This window comes from Pelodiscus sinensis, chromosome 1 (genome assembly GCF_049634645.1).
Source record: "Pelodiscus sinensis isolate JC-2024 chromosome 1, ASM4963464v1, whole genome shotgun sequence".
Classification (NCBI taxonomy): Eukaryota; Metazoa; Chordata; order Testudines; family Trionychidae; genus Pelodiscus; species Pelodiscus sinensis.
Genome location: NC_134711.1, coordinates 167438241 through 167460884, shown reverse-complemented (window position 1 = coordinate 167460884; position 22644 = coordinate 167438241). Strand labels below are relative to the sequence as shown.

Here is a 22644-nt window from a genome sequence, read left to right as displayed (position 1 = left end):
GGCTAGAGCAAAGAGGAGCAGCTGCCTGCCCAGCTGACCATGGTGCACCACGCTCCACATGGGCTGGAGCAGAGGGAAAGCCACCCCATCAGCTGGAGTGCGGTGCAGCCTCCTCCTGCTGAACGCCACGGCCAGCTTACTGGGGTGTTTCAGCCCTCCCAACCCAGAAGATCCCACCACACTGCCACAGCTACTCACCTGTGTTGCTACTCTGAGTAGCTGCTCCGCAAATCAAGAGTGCAAATTTAAAATTAGTGTGCAGGCGTGCAGTTCAGAGGGAGCTGAAGATTGACTCAGAGCCCCTGCGATCAACAGATAGATCGTGATCTACCGGTTGGTGACCACGGAGGAAGGGTATTCTTTCAATTAAAACAAACTTGATTACTTACCAATTCCATGATGGTGATATAGCATAGATGAAACACCATCAAACCGGAAGCCATCAAAGCCATATTCTTTTATCCACCATCTCAAATTAGAGAGAAGGAATCTCAAAACTTCCCAACTAGAACAAAAATAAGAACAGTTTCTCAACTTTTCAACATGTCAACATACATTTCCTAACACAATGTATTCTCTAATATTATTACCAGCTATATTCTACTTGCTGTTGTATTATCATAATGAACATAACATTCATCATCATTTTCCAAATACAAATTCATTCCAACAAAAAGATTCTTACTTTAACAATAATATGCCATTTTAAGATGGAGCAAGATAGTCATTTCTAAAACAAATTTAGCCTAATTCAGTATAACATCCTAATCTAGGTATACCTTCCTATTAACCATATTTTGAGAAGCAAATAAAAGTAACTCCAGAGAACAGGGTTTATTTTATATTTGAAAAATCAGAACCAAAACTTCATACTAGCTAAGGCTTAGCTCCACCCTAAATGTGTGCATCCTATAGTGCTAACCTTCTTGCTTGCCTATATACATGTATTATTTCCTTATAGTTATCATTATATGTTCATTATAATAAGCTACAGTAAGTTTATATTGGCATTTGGCTGTAACACAAAAGAGACTTACAGGCCACATCCTGTATGTTGAGCTAAAGCGAAGTTAGTATTTTTGTCTGGGACCTTTGATCTGGATAGCTCATGTATGTTTGGGACCTTTCTCCTAAGTAGATGGTGATAAGATAGAGTGACTTTCCAAGATACAGAGTTTGGGTTAGGCACTTCCAAGAATATCCTCAAACATAGCAGGTACATCATTACTTAGACTACCCCCAAAATAACCAGTGGAGACCAGACTGTATAACCAGGAAGGACAGAAATAATAAATGTAATAGGACAACCACAAAAGGCCCATGGTAACAAATTGATGAATATGATAATAAGTTGAGATCAATGATATCCTGGCCTATTGCAAAAGACATTTCACCATGAGGAAGGTGAGGAAATACAAATAAGGAGAAAAGGAAGCATCCCTTACTGAATATGCATCAAACAGAACAAGTTCAGCATAACATATGAAAGTAGAATCCCAGCTTACAGGTGGTAGGAGGAGGAGATGTAGTCCTTGGGAGGTGCCAGAATAATGGCCACTGGTGATGATGGGGAAGGTGCAAGAAATGAGGAAGAGGATGGTTAATACCTCGGGTTGTTCTAGGAGGAATGGTGTGAGTATATGGCATGGAAATAGAGAGGTACATTTCCTATTTATCTTTTGCAATTGGAGTGTTTGTGAGAGTCTTAAATATATTAATAAACTATGTTTGCAAATATACAAGAGCTCCTATAGTGAGAGTGTTGCACCTATGCACATCAGGGTTCCCAACCATAGAATAACTCAGTGGTCCCCAACCTTTTGAGGTTGTCGGGCGCCAGGGGGCGTGGCCGTTTGCCCGCCGGGCGCCAGGGGGCGGGGACACTTGCGCGCCCGGGGGCGGCCCCCACAGCCACGCGCCCAGGGGCAAGGGCCCCCCCCATAACTGTGCGTCCGGGAGCAGGGCCCCCTCCAAGGGCCGCGCGCCCGGGGCCGGCACTCCCTGCCCCCCCCCCCCCCGCCGAGTGCCGTGCGCCTGGGGCTGGGCCGGCGCTCCCCCCCTCCCGCCGAGTGCCACGCGCCCGGGGCCGGCGCTCCCCCCCGCCGCGTGCCGTGCGCCCGGTGCTCCCCCCGCCCCCTCCCGCCGAGTGCCGCGCGCCCGGTGCTCCCCCTGCCAAGCGCGCTCCCCCCCCGCAAGCGCCCGTGCGCCATGTGCCCGGGGCCAGGCCAGCCCGGAGCACCTGGCGGGCACCGTGTTGGGGACCACGGGAATAACTGAATACACGGCCTGATCCTGGGACAAATGACCTATCAACTCTAAAGGTGGTAACTGGAAATTTATAAGCAATCTTAGATCAGACAACATACATTTCTATGATTTTTAGATCAAAAGGAAGCAAAAACTTCTGATATTAAAATAATTTTAAAAATTCATGTTTAGCATTTAGAACAGAGGTGGGGAACCTAAGGTCCGGGGGCCGGATTCCGTACCCCGCTTGCCTAGATCCAGCCCCTGGAGCTCAGGATTCCCCCCACCAGCATTGGGTAGCCTGCACTGGTACCCCAAAATCTACTAGTATGAAATCCCCTAAGCTTTGGTGTGCAAAGCAAATGTGGGTCAGTGACCTCTGACCCAAAAAAGATTCCCCAGTTTAGAAGAAGGAAGCCACCAACCATTATAATGTTAACATCAGGTGAACTTTTGGATCACAGCAGTTCCTTAAAATAATTTAATATGACACACTAACATAGTTAAATGTTGTATTTGTTTGGCAAAAAAACCCAAAAAACCACAAGACATCAACAATTAAATTTTGTTTGCATGCAACCGGTGATGGACTGGTTTTTTAGTACTGAATATTTTACATAAGGATTTTAATTTAAAAGATATTTTCTAAATTGTACTGTTAGATTACTACTGAAAGCACCAAGTTCAGTTGAGTATAAATTGGTGTTTCACCTGTAGAGATTTCTACATGTTCACAAAAAACCTTATTTGGCAGTTTCTGTGATCACTTCCGCTCTAATCCTATCTATCTGCCTAAAATACTTTAAGACATTTTCAAAAGGGTAAACAAAATTTTCAAACAAACACAAAATAAACAAATATACAAAAACAAGAGCTGACCCATCCTTGAAAGAACAAGGGAAAATACTAAGAGAATAGATATTTAAATTTATACAGGCACATTAAACAAAAAAAAGTTAGCTAAATCAATTAAATAGTTTCACCTTAGTCTCCGACTATACCGCATGTATTAGGGATACTCTTCTCCCTTTCTCCTTGTTACCGTCTGACAAAATTACAGCTTGGCTTCATTAGTCACCTTCTCAGATGTATGTCTGTGCCCTTAAACCACATTCTCTTCCCTACAGTCTATTCACAGACGGCCTGGAACATCATTCTTCCTCTCCAAGCAAACTATTCAGCCAGCCTGCTTGTCTGATTTATTATTCCATAAACATCTTTGGAAATTTTCCTGTATAAAATCTAACTTTTTCTACCTTATGCCTATTTACTCCATTTCCCCACATCACAAAACTACTAGACAGGTTTATATATTTCAAGAACTAGACTGAACATGGCAAACTGTAATGGAAATGTGCAGGACACAGCTATGTGGGGGGAAACAACATCACTGGGATAGGACAAGTCAGTGACTGAAGAATCCTGACCCTATTGAAATCAGTGGCAAAACTCCCATTGCCTTGAATGGGACATGAATGTTACTAACTTTTTTCATACAAAAGTACCTACCTGAAAAATTGTTGCAGATTCAAGCACTGATGAGTTAGAAAAATGCCAAGGACCCCCTATAATTGTGAAAATACATTACGATACCTTCTTGAATAAAAGGAGCAAATGCCTTCAACAATATACACAAACCCCCTCTGCCTCATTCCATTTTAATAAAGACCTTTTCTAGGGATCAATCAGGGTTGTGTAGTACATAAGGCTGTCTACAGACTATTGTCTAATTTCTTGCATGGACTGATGAGGATTCAGAGAAGAGCTGGAGGAGTGATTAAAGATTAGAAAGCATGCTTTCTAATGAGATGAACACAATCTATTTAGCTTAAAAAAAGTTACGCTTGACTTGATTACACTCTAGAGAAGTACTCACATAGGAACCAAAAATTTTACATAGTAGAAGGTTCTTCCATTTAAAAGATAAAGGCACGAAACAATCCAGTGGCTGGAGGTTGAAGCTAGACAAGAGTTAGACTGGCAATACAGCGCCTACTTATAACACTGAAGGTTTGGAACTATTTACTCAGTATGATGGTGGAGTCACCAGCACAAGTAACTGTTAAATCAAGAGTAGATAGTTATTCATTTGTTTACAGGTAAGTTTAGCTCAAGAGAAATTATTTTGGGAAGTCTGGTGTTCTGTGTTATGCAGAACATAATGGTCCCTTCTGGCCTTGCCTCTAAAAAGATATACAGGGAATGATGCAGGAGATTGCTGGAAGAGCCGCTGGTCTAATGATTAATGCTGCCTTGAGGAACTGGATGTTAGAAGTCTTAAATAAATTTAGGCACTTCACTTAAACCAAACTATCCATGAAGATCACTAATTAAATGATCCAAACTTAAGACCTTGAAGTGAAATTTGCAGAAATATTGAGTATATCATACATACAGATGTGTAAATTAGGAATAGAAAACATGAAAAGAGAAACAAAATTAAGTGATACATTTTAAATATAAGAGACATTGGCTGGAAAAAACCCACAAGTTTAAGAGGACTTTTGTGAAGATTATCAGTGAGGAAAATATCAGAAGCCATACTATCCTTCAGAGCAGGGGAGGCCAACCCATGGCTCACGAGACGCAAGCGGCTCTTCACCCCCCTCACTCCCCCACACCCTTACAAACAGCCCCTGGCTCTCTGTGCTCATCGGGTTCAGGGGAGCTATCCTGTGCCACAAAATGATGTTGGAAAGATGGTGGGGGCCTGATGTGGCCAAAAAACCTAACCCGCAATTTTTAAAGGGGCAGCGTTTTGTGTTTGTTTTGCTCAACAATTTTGGTGCAGCTCCTCACGTTTTTTCTGCCGCTGTTTCAGCTCTCTTCATCTAATGGGTTGGCCACCCCTGCTTTAGAAACCTCATTGAATAAGGAAAAAAATAAGCTCTGAAGTCTCCAAATGAGACATCTCCAAAATAATAACAAATAATGCAAAGCATTTATTTAAATGCAGCAAGATAGCTCAACGTGTGGCTCTCTACTTCATTTAAAGAAATTTGCAGATGGGTTTGTGAACAGTGATAAAGAAAGAAAAATGGTCCTGGAGGAAAGAATACAGAACTTCGTTAGGCTCTGGCAGAGACCAATTACATAACAGACAAAAACAAGATGCCACATTAGCAACACTGTTTACAGCCCTAAGAATGTGTTAGTTTTTTAGCTTCAAAGACAAGTTGGGAAACAAGACAAAATTCATTTAGATTGTGAGCTACTTGAGACAGAGACTATGTCTTTATCATTTGATATAGACCTAGCACACTCTTGCATGGTATGAAATAAATATAATTAACAAGACAGTGATTGGCTGAGTCCTCATCCTGTAAATGCTCTTTAAAAACTGTCATGATCAAGGAACAGGTTTATTAAGATTATGAAGAAGGAAAGTGGGATTTTGAAGTACTCTATGGCATGACTGGAACACCATTTAAAACAGCACTTGAAGGACAGATTTTTCCTTCACATTTTCAAGTGAAAAGCTGATTTCAGATTTCATATGAGAACCTCATCTAAGATGACCTGGTTTCACAATATTATTGAGACTTTACAGCATCTTCTCTACATGAAAAGATAACCAGAAAACCCGTGAAACGGTCCTTGAACCAGGGTAAACAGTTTCACATCTATGTGAGATAATAAAAGAAAACTACAGGCAGTCCCCGAGTTACGCGGATCCAAATTATGTCGGATCTGCTCTTATGAACGGGGCTTTTCTCGCCCCGGAACTCACGGGCGGCAGGACCACCCAGACGCGCAGTGGTCCCGCCACCGCGTCCTCTGGGGTGAGAAAAGCTGCTCCGGGTGTCCCTGTTCTGCTTGGGGGATCCCCAGCAGACCAGGGACACCCCGAGCAAAGCCGCAGAGGCGGCGGGGTCCTGCGCCTCCAAGGCTTTGCTCCGGAGCAAAGCCGCAGAGGCGCGGGACCCCGCCACCTCTGCTGCTTTGCTCTGGGTGTCCCTGGTCTGCTCGGGGTGTCCCTGGTCTGCTGGGAGGGGTCCCCAGCAGACCAGGGACACCCCGAGCAGACCAGGAACACCCGGAGCAAAGCCTTGGAGGCGCAGGACGCCGCCGCCTCTGCGGCTTTGATCCGGGTCTCCCTGGTCTGCTGGGGGGGGGGGGAGCGCAGCTAGTGCGCCCCCCCCCCCCCCCAGCAGACCAGGCTTCTGTTGTGGATGCCTGGGGTAGAGCAGCTGGGGTGCTGCCGGGTTGGTCCTGGGGGGACCTACCCGGCAGCACCCCAGCTGTTCTGTCCCAGGCTCCAGATTCAGCCGTTGTTGAAACTGATCAGTGGCTGATTCCAGGAAGCAGGGTGCAGAGCAACTCTGCCTCGGGCTTCCTGTAGTCAGCCCCTGGTCAGTTTCAGCAGCAGCGGCTGAATCTGGAGCCAGTTCCGAGTTACGTACAAATTCAACTTAAGAACAAACCTGTAGTCCCTATCTTGTACGTAACCCGGGGACTGCCTGTATATAACAAGTTCACTGAAAGGACTCGCTGACTCCAGTCAGTGGTGCAACTACAGAAACTGAGGATCTTAAGAATTGTTGTACTAAAAGTAACAGGGATTTCTTTGCAACTAAACTTATTGTTTCATATTATATAAATTGTGAAAAATAGGTGACAGTAAAAGAAGGTAGGCAGTTAAATTGAGTTAGCCCTCTTAAACACTCAACATGTAATCAACCACTCAAGTTCATAAAGCAAATTAAATTTATTAAATGATAGACAGTTCCAATATTAAGTTACATATTGGAGCACTTTCAAAAGAAACAGTTGATTATCTCACATTCTACCAATTAAACAGCAAAACAAAACAGCCAAAACTATGTGATTAGCGAGCATTATTAGATAAAACTTATTTTATCTGATTAAGTTACATATTGTGAACTAGACTTTTGCAGTGTGTTACCATAAGATACTTGGATAGTTGAGTTATTTTTAAGTATTTCTTCTGTTTATTGGTTTACTCAACACTTCACATTTCATCTATACATTAAGAACTTTGAGTTTCAGATAATACCAGATGCCAGTATAATCAGATGAAGCTCTAATCTGCGTTTACTGGACATACCAACTTAAAAAAAAAAAAAGAAATCAAAACAGAGAAATAGGATGGCAACTAAACTGATAGAATGTTCTTGTAATATAACATCTATTTGTTGCAGGTGCATAAGCCTAGAATAGCTTACAAAAAAAGTACAACATACACTCTTCAAAACTTCATGACATTTTGGACAGCATGATTAAACCCACTAGCTTGAATTAAGGATGTTAAAAGTGATTATCTGGCTAATCGTATAGCCAATACAATTTATATTCACTATACAATTAGTTGGTAAGTGCCGCTCTGCAGAACCACAGCAAGGGTAGCTCCAGGAACTGACTGAAGCCAGGACTGAGTAGTCCTGGCTCGAGCCGGCTCTGGAGCCACCCATGCTGCAACTCCGCATTTAAAATGCAGTAAGAGCTGCTGGGCTCTCATTACATTTAAAATGCAGAGGCACAGAGATCAGTGCAAGCCGGGACTGCTCAGTCCCAGCTTACACGGAGTCCAGCAGCCCCAGTTTGCAGCAGACATCATTGTCCACCATGAACAGGGGCTGGTGCCAGAACAGCTTTTGTTCACTGTGGCCAGGGCTGGCAAACAGCAGAGGCTGCTCTGAACAAGGGTTACCCTGACAAGGTAAAGAAACTGTTTCTGTTCTTGTTTCATTGAAATGAAGATGGCTAAAAGTAGCATTTTTCTTCTGCACAATGAAGTTTCAATGCTGTATTAATTTTCCGTTGTGAACTTTTGAAAGAACCAACATAATGTTTTATTCAGAGTTATGAACATTTCAGAGCTACAAACAACCTCTATTCCTGAAGTGTTTGTAACTCTACTGTTCATTATCAGGCACCTGGTAAAATAGAAGGTCGACATGAAATTAATTAATGATCTACTATATACAGAAGACTATTATGGAATAACATATTATGCATTTTATCTTTTCTCTTTGCAGTAGAATCCAAATTCAAGGGAGACAACAAGGGAGATCTTGATTACGTAGTATTCTATTTTTAAAAAGAGACATTAAACAATTTCTAGTAAACACATCAGCTAATTTAATGCATGTTTTATATCAGTGAGTAGTTACAGCATTTTTTCAAGGGATAGCTGCCTGATAGCTACATAACTTTTAAAAAGAACCATGACACACATTATAGTATGAGATGTACATACATAAGGTCTTTAAAGAAAAGCTAATAGAATACATTATACTCCATTCACAAAAATGAATTAAAAAGGAAGAATAAGCTATTTTTCCATCTCTCAAAAGAAAACCAAAATCAATTAGGTAGGTAGTTTACCAATTTTAAGACGTTAGAGGTTATCAGAATGCACAACAGTTGCTGCAAAGGAAATCCTCCAAACCAGTCACCTGACTGGTACCTATGTACAGTATGGTACTGTTCTCTCCCTCTCTCTCCCCCCCCTCTATTTGGGAGTTGAGTCAAGATAGATTACTTCTTCCCAAAATTGGGAAGTGTAGATACTAATCTAGATGCAGCCTCTGGGGGGTTAAATTCAATCGTATAAATGAACAACTTTGTTTTCCAGGAGAGTTGTTCTTTCTTGAATATTAAAAATATATTAGTAAAAATTAATATGTAAATGCTTCAACTTGGAAGACTCTTTAAGAATAATCCAGGAGACAACGTTTTTTAGTTAATTGATTCAGCAGTACATAAGATAAACAGAACAAATTAGCCCTCTCAACAGATTAAACTTCTATAAATGATTGTTTTCTGACATTTGCCATTTTTAAAGGAAACTAACCTGAACCCAAAACTGTAGATATGTCTCTGTTAATCTCCACAAATACAAAAAATGCAGCTCTTACACACAAGTGCCCTTTGCAACTATAAGTCTAGCAACTGCTCTACTACTGAGGAACATTTAAATACAATATTTAAGTACTCATGCTGTGAAGATAGAAAGGTTTTTTCAAATATTCAGCTATTAGGCTTAAATCAGATACTAATATAAAAAAGAATAGACAGATGCTATATTTTTATTGAGAGAATAATGAGTTCCAATATTGCCAAGACAGCAACTGATTTCTGCTTTAGCTAGCACATAACTCAAATCAATGCTGGTTTTCCCTTTCCTGTCCTCCCCTCTTCAATCACAGATTAATGGTCTTTGAGAAGATGCTTCAATAAGAGTCTCTTTATCACTTCCTGAAGTATAGTGCACTAAGAATAGTAAACATTAATTAGTAAGAAAGAATGTTCAATAAGGGAAAACAATAGACACACAGCTGTTACCTTTTTGCACTACATTAGAGGTGTGCTTTGTCTTCCTTGAAAACTTAAGAGCTTTTATATCAGAAATTCCTCTTCCCTCGAGTGATTTCATAATAGGCATTTATATAAACAAGTTATGAACGCTTAATTCTTAAATATTTTAAATTAACTCCTCCACACACACACACAAACTGAGGTGAATTCAGGGCTAAATATGCTTATATTGTCTCTCATTTTTTATAATGAAAAAAATATTTGTACTCTAGACAAAGCTGAAGTGGAAGCTAACAAGCCTGATTAATCCAAGGAAAGACACACAGCTGAAATGAAATTCAATTGACACTATTTGACATCTAGTATTCCTCATTGTTTTAAGGAGTCTTTAGCTGATTTTAAAAAAATTGGTTTTCCACTCCAATGCTAGATCTGAAAAATTATACCAGAGTACCTTTATCATTATCATCCATATATGGATGAAGAAAACAGTACCTCTAACTTCATCAATTCCTTGTAGAGGATGCGGGAATCTTCTATGAATGCTCTGCTCTGGGTACAGAACTAAGCAGTGATAAGACATATTTCAATATTTCTGTTATCACACAATGTTAACTGACATTACAAAAGCTTAACAGCAAATAATAAATAAATAAATAAATAAAAATAATAATAATAATAATAATGAAAGGAAACTTTTTCAAAAAAGCCTTAAGAAAAAGGATTCATGGACACCTCCCATAGAATCCACTAAGCTAATTCAAACAAACAATCACCCACTGCCAATCCACAATCCTGTACATGAATTCCTTATTAAACCTTTAGGAAACCATTTGTTTCTATTTTTTATTTCATTTACTACTCCATTACCCAAAATGGGTCTCACACAGTGTACATAACTAAAAGTTTACGATGTGATTTTGGAAAACAAAAATATTTTTCTTAACAGATGTTACTTTCAGAGCTTTTGCTAGATGAAACATGAAATATTCTACTATGAAAGCAAAAGATAAGAAAGGTAACCATTCAATACTCTCACACTTCATGATACTGTACAACATGGTGTCAATTTACTTCAATAGCATCTGACCTTAGCATTTTTTTTATTATTTAATGAATGGTCAACATTATAAATGTTTTGTCTTTTTTGCTTTCCTAACAGCCATGACAGTGAATTCAGCTCCCTCTCCCAACCTCTGAAGTCCAAGCTTCTATTGATATCTTAGAAGTGTAATGGTTTGTTTACATGGTGCTTTAGTCCATACGGAAGACATGCAAATTCTAGACTGCACTAGCATGTCATCCTCTACCTGGATTCTACTGGCGCACACTAAGTTTTTTAGAGCACATTAACCTAGTATTGTTACAAATAATGTTATGTCATCTTATACTATGGAACATGTAGTGCACATCAGCAGATTCTATGGGGGTCAGTTTGAGAGCCACACACTAGTACAGACTAAACTTTTCATTCCTCTGCTGAAAGCTACAATATTGCCTAGGCAAACTCTCCACTTAGAGAAAGTGGGGCTATCTTGCTCAGAGACTTGTGTGTGACATGGAAGAGGCCTTGCAGGTCATAATCACCACATGCTAGAGGTCATGATGACATTCTACATGGCTGTGAATAGATGACTATAGGCAGACTGTGGGCACCAGAGGAAAGAGAAGGAATTCCACACAACCAGAAGCTTCAAATCAATACAGTACCAGGTTTTCTGTGTGAAAACTATGGGAAGATACTGTGATACTTTATGAAAAGGATGACCACCATTTACAGGCAGTCCCCGAGTTACGCGGATCTGATTTACGTCAGAACCATAGTTACAAACGGGGATTTTCTCCCTCCGGAGGACTGGAGCGGCGGGAAGCCTGGTCCCGCTGCCCGCCTCCTCTGGGGCGAGAAAAGCTGCTCCCCGTCTCCCTGGTCTGCTGGGGGAGCCAGCAGACCAGGGAGACGCTGAGCAAAGTGGCGGAGGATCCTGGCCGGACCACGGTGCTGATCTGGAAGCGCCGCGGTCTGGCCCGGGTCCTCCACCACTTTGCTCCGCGTCTCCCTGGTCTGCTGGGGGGGGGGGGACGCAGCTAGTTCCCCCCCCCCCAGCAGACCAGGGAGACGTGGAGCAAAGCCCGGGGCCTGTGGTAGAGCAGGTGGGGCGCTGCCGGTTGGTCTGAAACTGACCAGCGGCTGACTACAGGAAGCCCGAGGCAGAGTTGCTTTGCCCCGGGCTTCCTGGAATCAGCTGCTGATCAGTTTCAGCAGCGGCTGAATTTGGATGCCAGTTCCAACTTACATACAGATTCAACTTAAGAACAAACCTACAGTCCCTATCTTGTACGTAACCCGGGGACTGCCTGTATATCATTTTTGCTACCATTCTTATACAGTTTCAACAAGTCTTGCACAAAGTATGTCACGTAAGGTATCATTTGAAAAATTATACTCTGCTTTGTAGGATTATCATGTGTATATGCATGTCTCCTCTTTGAATATGAAGCAATGAAAATTTGCTGTGTGTCATGCTCTGTTCCTGAGTAACTCCACCAGACAAATTTACATTGAAACTAGCCATCACTGCTTGATGGCCCATCCATGTTGATGAGCCATTGAAGGGAAACCGTTCTTCATTGATTCTTTCCTGAGGATGCCTTAGACAGTGTGGAGCCAATCCCTATCCCTACAATTCAGCAAAGGCACACATCTAAGATTTCATCTTTTACCAATAACTTTCCATGTGACCTTAGACCCAGTATCATCCACAGCACATGGGCTGAGTTATGAATTGCAAGCTGTGACATCACTACTTTGTCTTCATTTCTGCTTCTTCTGCCTGTGATGTTTTTAAGGAAGCTTTAAAGACAGGACTGGACAATCCCCAATCTGCTTGGATGAACTGGAGAAACTAGTATCCACTGTAATTCCAAGGGGACAGAGATAAGTTTGTGTGGGGATGTGGGACTCAAAAGTTAAATGCTCTACACTTTTCAAAGGAGTACATGCAAGCTATCCTACATACTCTGGAAAGGTACAAGGCACTGCTGGACAACTTCAATTCTGCATTAAAAAATGCATTAGCAGTAAAATGGACACAGAGTCATGTATAAATGACATGCATTGTAAGACCAAGTCACTGTCTTGAGGAGCTAACTCAGTTACAAAATAAGTTATCAAAATTCAGACATGAGAAGCAGCAGCACACTGGATGAGATTCCCTCCTCTCCACCACCACCCTTCCAAAAATATAATGCTATGAAAAGTTTTTATAAAGATTATTCACAGATAAAGTAGACATTATTAATATAGGATAAAGATATAAATTGGTGTGTCCTGATTTTAAAAAGAGAGAAAGCAGGTGAAGTGCAGGTATTACTACATTTTTAACTGTCATACTGCCTACAATGCCTCAATCCTCCATTTCCATGCTAGAAAATGTACGTGCGATGCAAGGAATAAATTAAAAGCCACACCAAAAAAAGACACTAGAAGCTTTTTATGTAGAGAAGAACAAGTGTGTGAAGTAACTAACTGTCAAGATTGTTGAAGCCGCAGCTTAAGTGTTACTCAAAAAAGATTACATCCTGGGGAAATGTGAACAAAAAGAAAAAAAATACCTGGAGGCCAAATAGTATTTACTTGTTCCAATCAAATTCTAATATTCTAAATACTATTTTATCAAAGTGTTCTTACTTGTGTTGAAACTATTATCTGTGGTTAACAAAGTTTGCAAAACATACATATTTTAATGAAAGCAATCTACTTTTTAAAAATAGATTTTTCTAATGTTGATAAGTGTGAGAACCTCAGCTGTGATTGGGACACCAGTAGCACTTGAAAATGGTTTTTTTTTTTTAAACAAGACTACTTTACACATTTTAATATAATGGTTTAACCGGATACAAAATAATTTTATATTGAAAATATTTCCAGTTTTACACACAAAAACTATGCAATTTAAAAAAAAAATCAAACACAAACATATATTCACAGATTCAGTTTAGCTTTGTTCACCTTTACATGTCAATTTTTTTTAAAAATTGGTTTGCAATATGGAGTTCCATTAAGTCCAAAAACAAGATTCAAGATTTTAAAACTGAATTAGTTAACTATACTTAGATTCTACTCAGGCACTCCATAACTAATTTGAGATCTCACAGCTAAATTGCCTTAAGTTCACTATTAAATTAAACCTGAATAGAATGGAGATACAGCGAGCATGAGAAATTCTTTACCTAGCAAATTAAACTGACTCTTAAGCGGCTGACAAATAAGTTGTCTATAACTGATTAGATTTAATGAGATCTTATTCCTAACCACCTCCCACCCCCCAAAACGCGCAGCATTGAATTAAAAAGCATAGCCTAAAGATCAGAACTGCAAAAATAGTTAGTGAAAATCATCACACTTCAGACCCATCTTTATATTCGAGTTGTAATAATTAGGGTGTTAAAAAGCAGTTCTTTAGGAAACCATGTAACTGCCGAAAACCTTAGCAGTTAAACACCGTGGGCTCTGCAGTATAAAGCTTATACTGCAGAGCCCATAGCACATGGCTCCCTTGGAGCAGGGGGCTGCCAGCCAGTGTGCACCAAGGAGCCCCAGCTGCCAGTCCCGCTCCTGGGGAGCCAGCTGTGCTTCGGGCTCTGCAATATAAACTTTATACTGCAGAGCTCAAAATGCGGGATGGCAGCTGGCTACCTGGGAGCCCGTACATGCCGAAAGCTAACTTTTAAGCCAGCTCCCAGTCCATACCGGCTCCCACCTGCCAGCTCTGCTTCCAGGGAGCTGGCTGCCACCCCACACTGCTACTCCTCATGCAGTAAGGAAATTTAAGAGTTCCAAATGAGTATATGAATGAGTATGAATTTCGAGTTACATAACTAAACAAGCTGTGTGATGTGACAGCATAGCAGGTTAATTTCCCATTCCTTCATCATCAGCACCTCCAAACACAAACAAAACAATCTCTTCTACTATGGTGGCTTTTTTTAAAAAAAATTTAGATAGTCAGGGATAATTAAAACAAATTTTTATTCTGAACTGCAGTCCTTAGGGTGGAAACTTGCACATTTTATTGCAGTTTGTTTTGAGGTTTCATAAAGCTATTTTGCAAAAGGGAATTAGAAAAACATGCTTATGCTGAAAAACATTGTTAGCTGTGTTATAATTTTCATTCTTTTTACCATATACTCCTGTTGAATCTCATGCCACTTTATCTTAGGAATGTTAGTGAATGAACTGCATACACTTTTAGAACTGTTTTTTGTTAGAGACCTAGTGTTTTATATATGATACATAGATTGCCATTTAGTGTTCATCCAGGCCCCTAAGGCAGATAGTGACCAACCCCTTGTCACATTGGGTGGCTGAGCAGTTTTGGTCCAAGGCTCTAACCCCAAAAGCCTGCCAAAATGCCACAAGCTTCACCTTGGTTTTGCCTAAACTCCTTTGCCTTCACTTCTTGCAAGATGACTTTAGTATCCTTCTAATTCCTAATTTAACCCCAAAATTATTCTACTGCAGGAACCTTCACATAGAAAGCGTTTGGTGTGCTGCTTTCACAGAGAAAGTAAAACACTTCAACCTGTTAGTTTTCTTAAAGTACACACTCTACTGAACTTATACAACACTGATAAACATATTACTTTAATTATCAATCATTTTACAAGAACATGGTTTAAGAGATACTAAATAAAATTGTTAAACTTTTTTTTTTGCTTGCTCATAAAGTTAGAAATGAAAACATTCCACTAAAAGTCTAACACTTAATCTAGCAAGATAATGTCATCATTCAAGTTGGTTTCTCTAATGATCTGTTTTCCAACCTTTACTGGCCAGGGCTCTCAGATAGCAAAGCACTTGGGTTTCTTTGTCTCCTCAGTATGTAGGATAAAGACCAAGTCTCTCTTTCTTCTATTCCCAGGATGTCTTCATATTCCAAGTCAGGGAGGACTCCAGAGGATTCAGTTCCTCTGAGCTGTTAGAGCCATATTAATTCAATCTCTTGAATTCCTTATAAGGATAACACCTACCAGGTTAGCTCCATGGCTTTACTTACTGTTAATATTTCAGAATAGTAATAGAGATGTAGCCGTGTTAGTCTGATCTTGTTGAAACAAAATAAATGACTATGCAGCACTTTAAAGACTAACAAGATGGTTTATTAGGTGATGAGCTTTCGTGGGCCAGACCCACTTCCTCGGATCAAATTCTGGAAGAGAATTGGCATGACCATGTAGGTTAACCTACAACCTGTACTGGAACAGGATACTACATTCTGAGAGGCTCTGAGAGACAGACCCATAGTCTCTTGTAGACAACCACCTAACCTCAGGCTGATTCTTACCAACAACTACAGGACATACCACAGCAATTACCAACCCTGAAACTCTCCCTTGAAACAAGCCCTGTTGCCAATTTTGTCCACATACGGACTCTGGTGACACCATCACTGGACCTAACCAGATCAGTTACAAGATCAAAAACACATATTCCTGTTCATCCAGAAATATAATGTATGCCATCATGTGCCAACAGTGTCCTTCTGCTATGTATATTGGACAAACTTCCCAGACACTTCACCAAAGAATTAATGCCCACAAATCAGACAGACACCTTCACAAATATAAACCAGTTTCTTTTCATTTCAAGCAACCTGAGCATAGTCTTAACGATCTTACTACATGTATCTTACTTCAAAGAGACTTTCCCTTCTGTTCCAAATTGGATTTGTCAGCTTTATAATGTGTTCACTTTTTTTTCCATTGTATTCCTTTGGTATATACGGTCATGCCAATTCTCTTGCAGAATTTCATCTGAGGAAGTGGGTCTGGCCCACAAAAGCTCATTACCTAACAAACCATCATGTTAGTCTTTAAAGTGATGCATAGTCCTCTCTTTTGTTTTGTCAGTATTTCAGGTAAATGTATATAGGACTAATCCATTTATTATCCTTATCTAGGCTAAGCTCTCTGGTCATAAACATGTTACATCCTACAGAAGGAAGTCATAACTTTAAATGTAATGGTAACACACATTTTACCATACTAATAACTAGCATGTTATTAGTTTTAATATATCAGCTCACAAAGCATATTTTGTACAAGTATTATGTCACAGGCAGGAAAGGTATTAATACAGGGGAATACAGGATTACAACTAAAAACATTAAAGTGTTTCTGCCATTCTAACTGGAACAATTTTCTTGTTTAAGAAAGTCTTTGCTTTCTCTATTATTCAAGTAAGAATAAGTAAATAAAACATCAGTACAGAAATTGTATGCATTTCAAAACAATATTGAACAAACATGTAATGTTCATACTATAAAAGCACCAACTTCTCAAGAGATCACTGAGTCTTTTTTTGTATGTGAAGGTGTAATACAGCTGCAGCAAAGATGCCCTCCTCCAAATTAAAAGAGATGTTAACTTAGGTAGCATTCTGAAGAATGTAATAAAATTAACATTTCCACTCACTCTGGAGCTCATTTGCAGGACAGACAGCAAGATCTTCTGCTCTACAGAGCAGGCTCTTTTTTTGGGCACTCAAATCCCTCTCTTGGCCTTCCAAATGGAAGGTCACTTGACATCTTTACCCAACTAACCGTTGCCCATAAGTATATATCACTTTGTCTCCTTCAATCACAGCAAACAATTTGAAATTAAGGAGCATAACACTTCATGTTCTCTTCCCCATGTTAACAGCAGTGGAAGCTCCTGGACAGAAAATCAGGCCACTTCTTTAGTTGCCTAAATCTGGATTTAATAAATAAATAAAATCAAACCCTTGATACACCAGTTTTTGAAAATCTGAGCCTAATAGTTATTGAAATATTTTACATGTAATTATTTAGCGAAGTAAAAGAACACAAATAAATAGTATTGCAATTCAGGGAAGTGAATAGGTGTAGGTGTTCCTTGCATGTGGTGCAAAAAGACCTACTGGAAAGCTTGGGATGTGATCTTCCATACAGCTTCATGTCTCATGTTTGGATCTGTGAGCAGTCATCTGTATGAGTCTACTAGTCATTGCTTTTTAGATAATTTTGGGACTTGTGACAGCAAACCACTCATTTTTAGGAGACAGTCCTCTCTGGAGAACACTTCTACGAGAAATCTGGCTTGTTTCTTTCGGTAATAAACTTAATTTTCCCTGCAGTGCCTACACCTGCATATGTTACCATACCCAGAGATTCTATAACAATACGAAACTAATACTTCAAGTGATTTTTTCTCGTAGGGATAATTATCTCATAATTTTACCTCCTGTTGTGGTTTAATACTTAATGGATTCAAAACTCAAAGGCATTCATTTCTCTCTTACATGTTTACTTTCTTAGTAAAGCAGTTTAATATACTGTGCCGTGATGATTTTGTGCTTTTAAAAAAACCTGATATCCTAATTGAAGAATTGTTGTGGTGCTAATAAAGAAAGTGCAAGACATTACATGAGAAGAGTGCAGACAGCTGCATTTTGAAAGCTTTGAAAGGAACTGAGGCTGTTAGCTGGTCTAGGAATGCTCAGGTACTGTAGCTCTGCATATTGTCTATGAAGCTAGTGTTTTGAGGTTGGATAAGGAAAGTGATTTGCTCAGGGAACACATTTTGCCATTGGATAAGAAAAGTTGTTACTCCACTCTGCATGTTGCAATAACATAGGGTATGTCCGAACTAGCGGGGTAATGTAGACATACTGTTAGAGACTTATGGAGGGTTCAAATAAGCCTTTTCTGCTCTGCCGACTGAAAGTTAATGCTTCAATTGCATTTAATAACTTGAGCAAAGAACTGTTAAAAATGGCCTAGAATTATGGCTAAGAGAAACTATTTCTTGTATCAGCACAAACGGATGAAATAGACACTAGCATATTAATGCCTTAGTGGAGAAGTCCTTAGACCAGGAAATTAAGACAGAGGTTCTCTGACACAAGAGTGAGATACTCCCTCGAGAGTAAAATTCTGTAACTCAAAAGTTGTAGAACTCTAAACTGATTAGGTTTACTGCAAGTGGGATTTTCTTTAAGAAATTGCAGTGGGTTTCTGTTCAATTGAATAATAATCTTGCATAAGTGAAGAGTTGAATCTTGAGTTGCTGTTACAGGAGCAAGAGGCAGGGTAACTAAATGCCTTCATTTGTATAATATCAACAACTGTGTGGCCTTAAAAAAAGACTGCAATGCAGGTGAGATCCCTGCCCGTAAGCTTATAAACTAAAGATATAGCAAAGAAGAAAACAGGGACTATTTAGATGAGAGAGAGATTCAAATTAAGAATCTGGATATTTTCATATTTTTCCATCCTTCAAAAAGTTAAATTCCACTTTTCAGAGCATGACCACATCTTCTCCAAATGGAAAGTCATAAAATACCCATGCAAAGTACTTCCATTTAGGAGCTGTAGAAAAGGAGATTATTTTTTCCCCCCAAAGTCATAACAAAATAGTGGGAGACACAATGGTAAGACAGAACATGATTTCTAAAAACTTGGGCATTACTGAAGGGAAAACATTCCCTCTCTGGGAGATATGTGATTGTCCATTTGTACCTATAATTGCCCAGTTTATTAATGCTTTTCTAATATTTAAGCATGCAAGTGCAGTATTTTCACAGTGTTCTTTTCACATAGACCTAATGCGTCTCTTTTTAGAACTGTTGACAATGTTTTTCCTTCTCCACTCCAGGAGCTGTTAATTTGCTGTAGAAGAGTCCCCTGACTCATCAAGGCACTTTTCAATGAAAACATTGTTTCAGACCTTTAATTTCATCCTGCAACAACATTGGCCAGAACAGAATCCAGAGGAATTTTAAACAGAAAGCAGACAATTATTTCTACAGCAACAACAATCGAGAGTCTTGTTAATGCCTCTTGTGCCAGTTCAACCCCCTCTTCACATTTAAGATAGTCTCACTGAAAATGAAATACACCAAAAATAAATAATCAAATCATATGCACATAATCAACAATATTAATAATTTCATCTGACAAGTACACATATAGTGACAAATTTTGTGTGACTAAATTTTAACTCACTTCAAATATTGGGACTACAACGACTTAAATAGTCAAATTTTCAATAAAGCAGGGTTCTCTTAACCTGGAGGGTTGGGGGAGAGAAGAGGAGAGGGAGTGACAGGGAGAATCCAAGCAATAGGATGATCATCAGATATAAAATTAACTGACATTTACCATTTATATCAGTGGTGTTAGTGTTGAAGTCTTGATAAGACTGTATTAAATTTTGGAATTAAATAAAATCCACAAACATTGTTCATTGCCCTTTTCTACAGGGTTGTTAGCCACCCACTGACAGAAGTGTTCTTTGGCAAATGGACAACTGAACACCATAATTGGTTAGGTCAGAAGCTGCTACTTGCTGAAGGAGTAATTAGACAAGACATACCCACAGCAATCTAGTTTACGAGGAGACAAAGGGTACAGGTAGTGTCCCCCTTTCTGCCTTTCCTGCAAAGTTAAGGTCTTTTAACAAAGATTGCGTTCACATGTGACACGGATGCCTGGCTGCAGGTCTATTTCTGCTCAGTATCAAGTAAACTACTACACTTTACCCACTGGACTATCTGTTACTATATGCATTGCTTTGACACTTGTTAAATGTAATGGGGCTTTAGTACTTTTCCTCTCCTCTCGATAATTGCAAATTTCCTTCTTTGCAAAGGGGAAATGCATAAAAAAGGGGTTCAAAAATCTTCCAGCTATGAATGTCACAGATATACATATACTTAACCACTCCTAAGTGGAGAGAAAAAAAATACCACCTGGTGATTATGGTTATACCATTTTACAGCAATGAAGAAAAGAGCAACACAATAATTAGGAGTTTAGAACAAACCCCATATGAAGAGACATTAAAAAGACTTGGACTTTTCATTTTAGAAAAGAGGAAACTAAGGGGAGAATATGACAGAGGTCTATAAAATCATGCTTGATATGGAAAAAGTGAATACAGAAAAATTATTTATTATTCCCACAATATAAGACCTAAGGGTCATAAAATTAAATTAATAGGCAGCAGGTTTAAAACAAACAAAAGAAAGCTTTTCTTCACTTAGTGCACAGTCAACCTGTGGAACTCCTTGCCAAAGGATATGGTGAAGACTAAGACTAACAGGATTTTTAAAAAGCTAGGTAGATTCATGGAGGTTAGTCCATCAATGGCTATTAGCCAAGATGGGTAGGAATGGTGTCCTAGCCTCTGTTAGTCTGTATATGGGTGAAAGGAGAGAGATCATGTGAGGATTACCTGTTGTGTTCCCTTCCTCTGGAACATCTGGCATTGGCCACTGTCAGCAAACAGAATTACTAGGCTAGATGGACCTTTGGTCTGACCCAGTATGGCTGTTCTTATGAACTTGTCCCCTGTGGCTCAGAAGTCAATAAGTGCTTAACACTGTTGAAATTCATCTGTATGTCCCTTTTCCCATGTCTCCCCAAGGTCGCCATTTTGGGAGTGTGGGGGCGTGGCAGCAGCTGTGCACTTTAGGACGCAGCTAGCTTTTAGTCCTGTTCCCCAGATGCTAAGAAAGTGAGGGGAAAGTGCTTGAAATCTGTGTATGACACCACAGCTGGCTGGTGAAAGGAGTTCACCAGCCAGGTGTGAGGCATGCATAGAATGCACATACTTCACCCTCACTCCCTTAGCATCCAGGGAACGGGATGAAACAAAGCCATGTTCTGGAGCGCATGGATGTTGCCCCCACCCCCTCCTGAAATGGTGCCCTTGGTGTCCCCAAAAGAAGCTCATTGCTTAATTATTCTCTGAAACTGGATTTTTCAGTAATACTGCAGATATTAAACAGAAATTGAAAAAAAATCTATTTTTCCTGATTGATATTTTTCTTATTTTTATTCTCAACCACCTTCCTATATTTATTTTAATTGCTCTTTCATTAATAATTACTGTTCAGAATTAGTACATCACCTGATAATTGGTTGTATTGTCTGCTGCACTCATAACATGGAAATTCTTTGGAAGTTACAGGCTTACCTCTACAGTAGTACATAATAAGATGGATGAGGAATACATGTTTGCAATGGACATTGGCTGTTAATTGATGCACTTCACCACACAAAGTCTTTGTGAAAGTGTCCCTATTTAAGATGCTAAAGCATCTTCATTTAATTAAATTAATCGTTCAAAAGTGCTAACCATCCCATGTATTTCTAAAATTTAGAAAAAAGGAGGGAATTTTTCAATGCCACTTCTCAATATATCAGCACATCACTTAATTATCACACAATCATTGCTTTTGCAGCTATATTTGAGAGATTTCACACACAGCTGTGTTTGCCAAGTTGGGAGTTAATAAAAGAAAAATGGATACTTCAAAGGAAATTATATGTCCTCACAAGATCTTCTAAGTTAAGGAGCATCTGTGATTTTATATGCTGTCATATCAATCTAAAATTTAACCAGGAAAAAAAAAAAAGCTTCCAACAGTAGGAATGTTTATTAAAAATTTAAAGCATTTATTTTGTGTTATGTAGTTAGCATATATTAAAAACTGTATGTATTATTATTATTAGCGTACTATAAAAATGTAAAACCTCAGTGTACCATTTCTTCTCTTGGGAGCTCCCAAAATACTCTTATTCCACATTAGAAGACCTTTAGTTCTAGCTGATATTTCCATTACTAAATTCGCAATATGTATATCTGCCAATAAACTGCTCCATTATGTAAGAGAGCATGGGGAAAATGTGCACAGATACTATTCACTTCACTATTTTGGTCTTGTTTTAAATTAGGATTTAGACCAGGGGTGGAGCAAATACCAGCCTGCGGGGAGAAGCCAGTCTGCCAGGGTTAGCTCCTGATGGGCTGCTTCAACTATATTTACCTGCATAGCCACAGGTACCGGCAATTTCAGCTCTTGTTGGCCACGAATTGCCATTCCTGACCAGTAGGATCAGCAGGAAGTGATGTTCTAGACTGCCACCTTCCCTCCTCTCCCATTGGCCAAAAAAAGCAATCTGCAGCCAATAGGAGCTGAGAGATTGGAGACACCTGTGGCTGCGCAGGTAAATATAATGGAGGCAGCCTGCCAGGGGCTAACCCTCATGAACCACTGTGTGTTATTGCCCACCCCTGATTTAGAGGCTA

General features: G+C 39.6%; 1 protein-coding gene across 4 annotated transcripts in view; it reads right to left on the bottom strand.

Moving 5' to 3' along the window:
- GBE1 (1,4-alpha-glucan branching enzyme 1) overlaps positions 1-22644 on the bottom strand; it is a 264165-nt gene that overhangs the window by 83118 nt on the left and 158403 nt on the right. For all 4 annotated transcript variants that reach the window (XR_012897753.1, XM_075909685.1, XM_075909701.1 and 1 more), the window contains exon 8: positions 390-505. Coding sequence is in view for 3 of the 4 variants with exons in the window: in XM_075909685.1 (XP_075765800.1) it covers positions 390-505 (116 nt within the window). In the remaining variant the exon portion in view is untranslated. The remainder of the gene's footprint in view (positions 1-389; positions 506-22644) is intronic.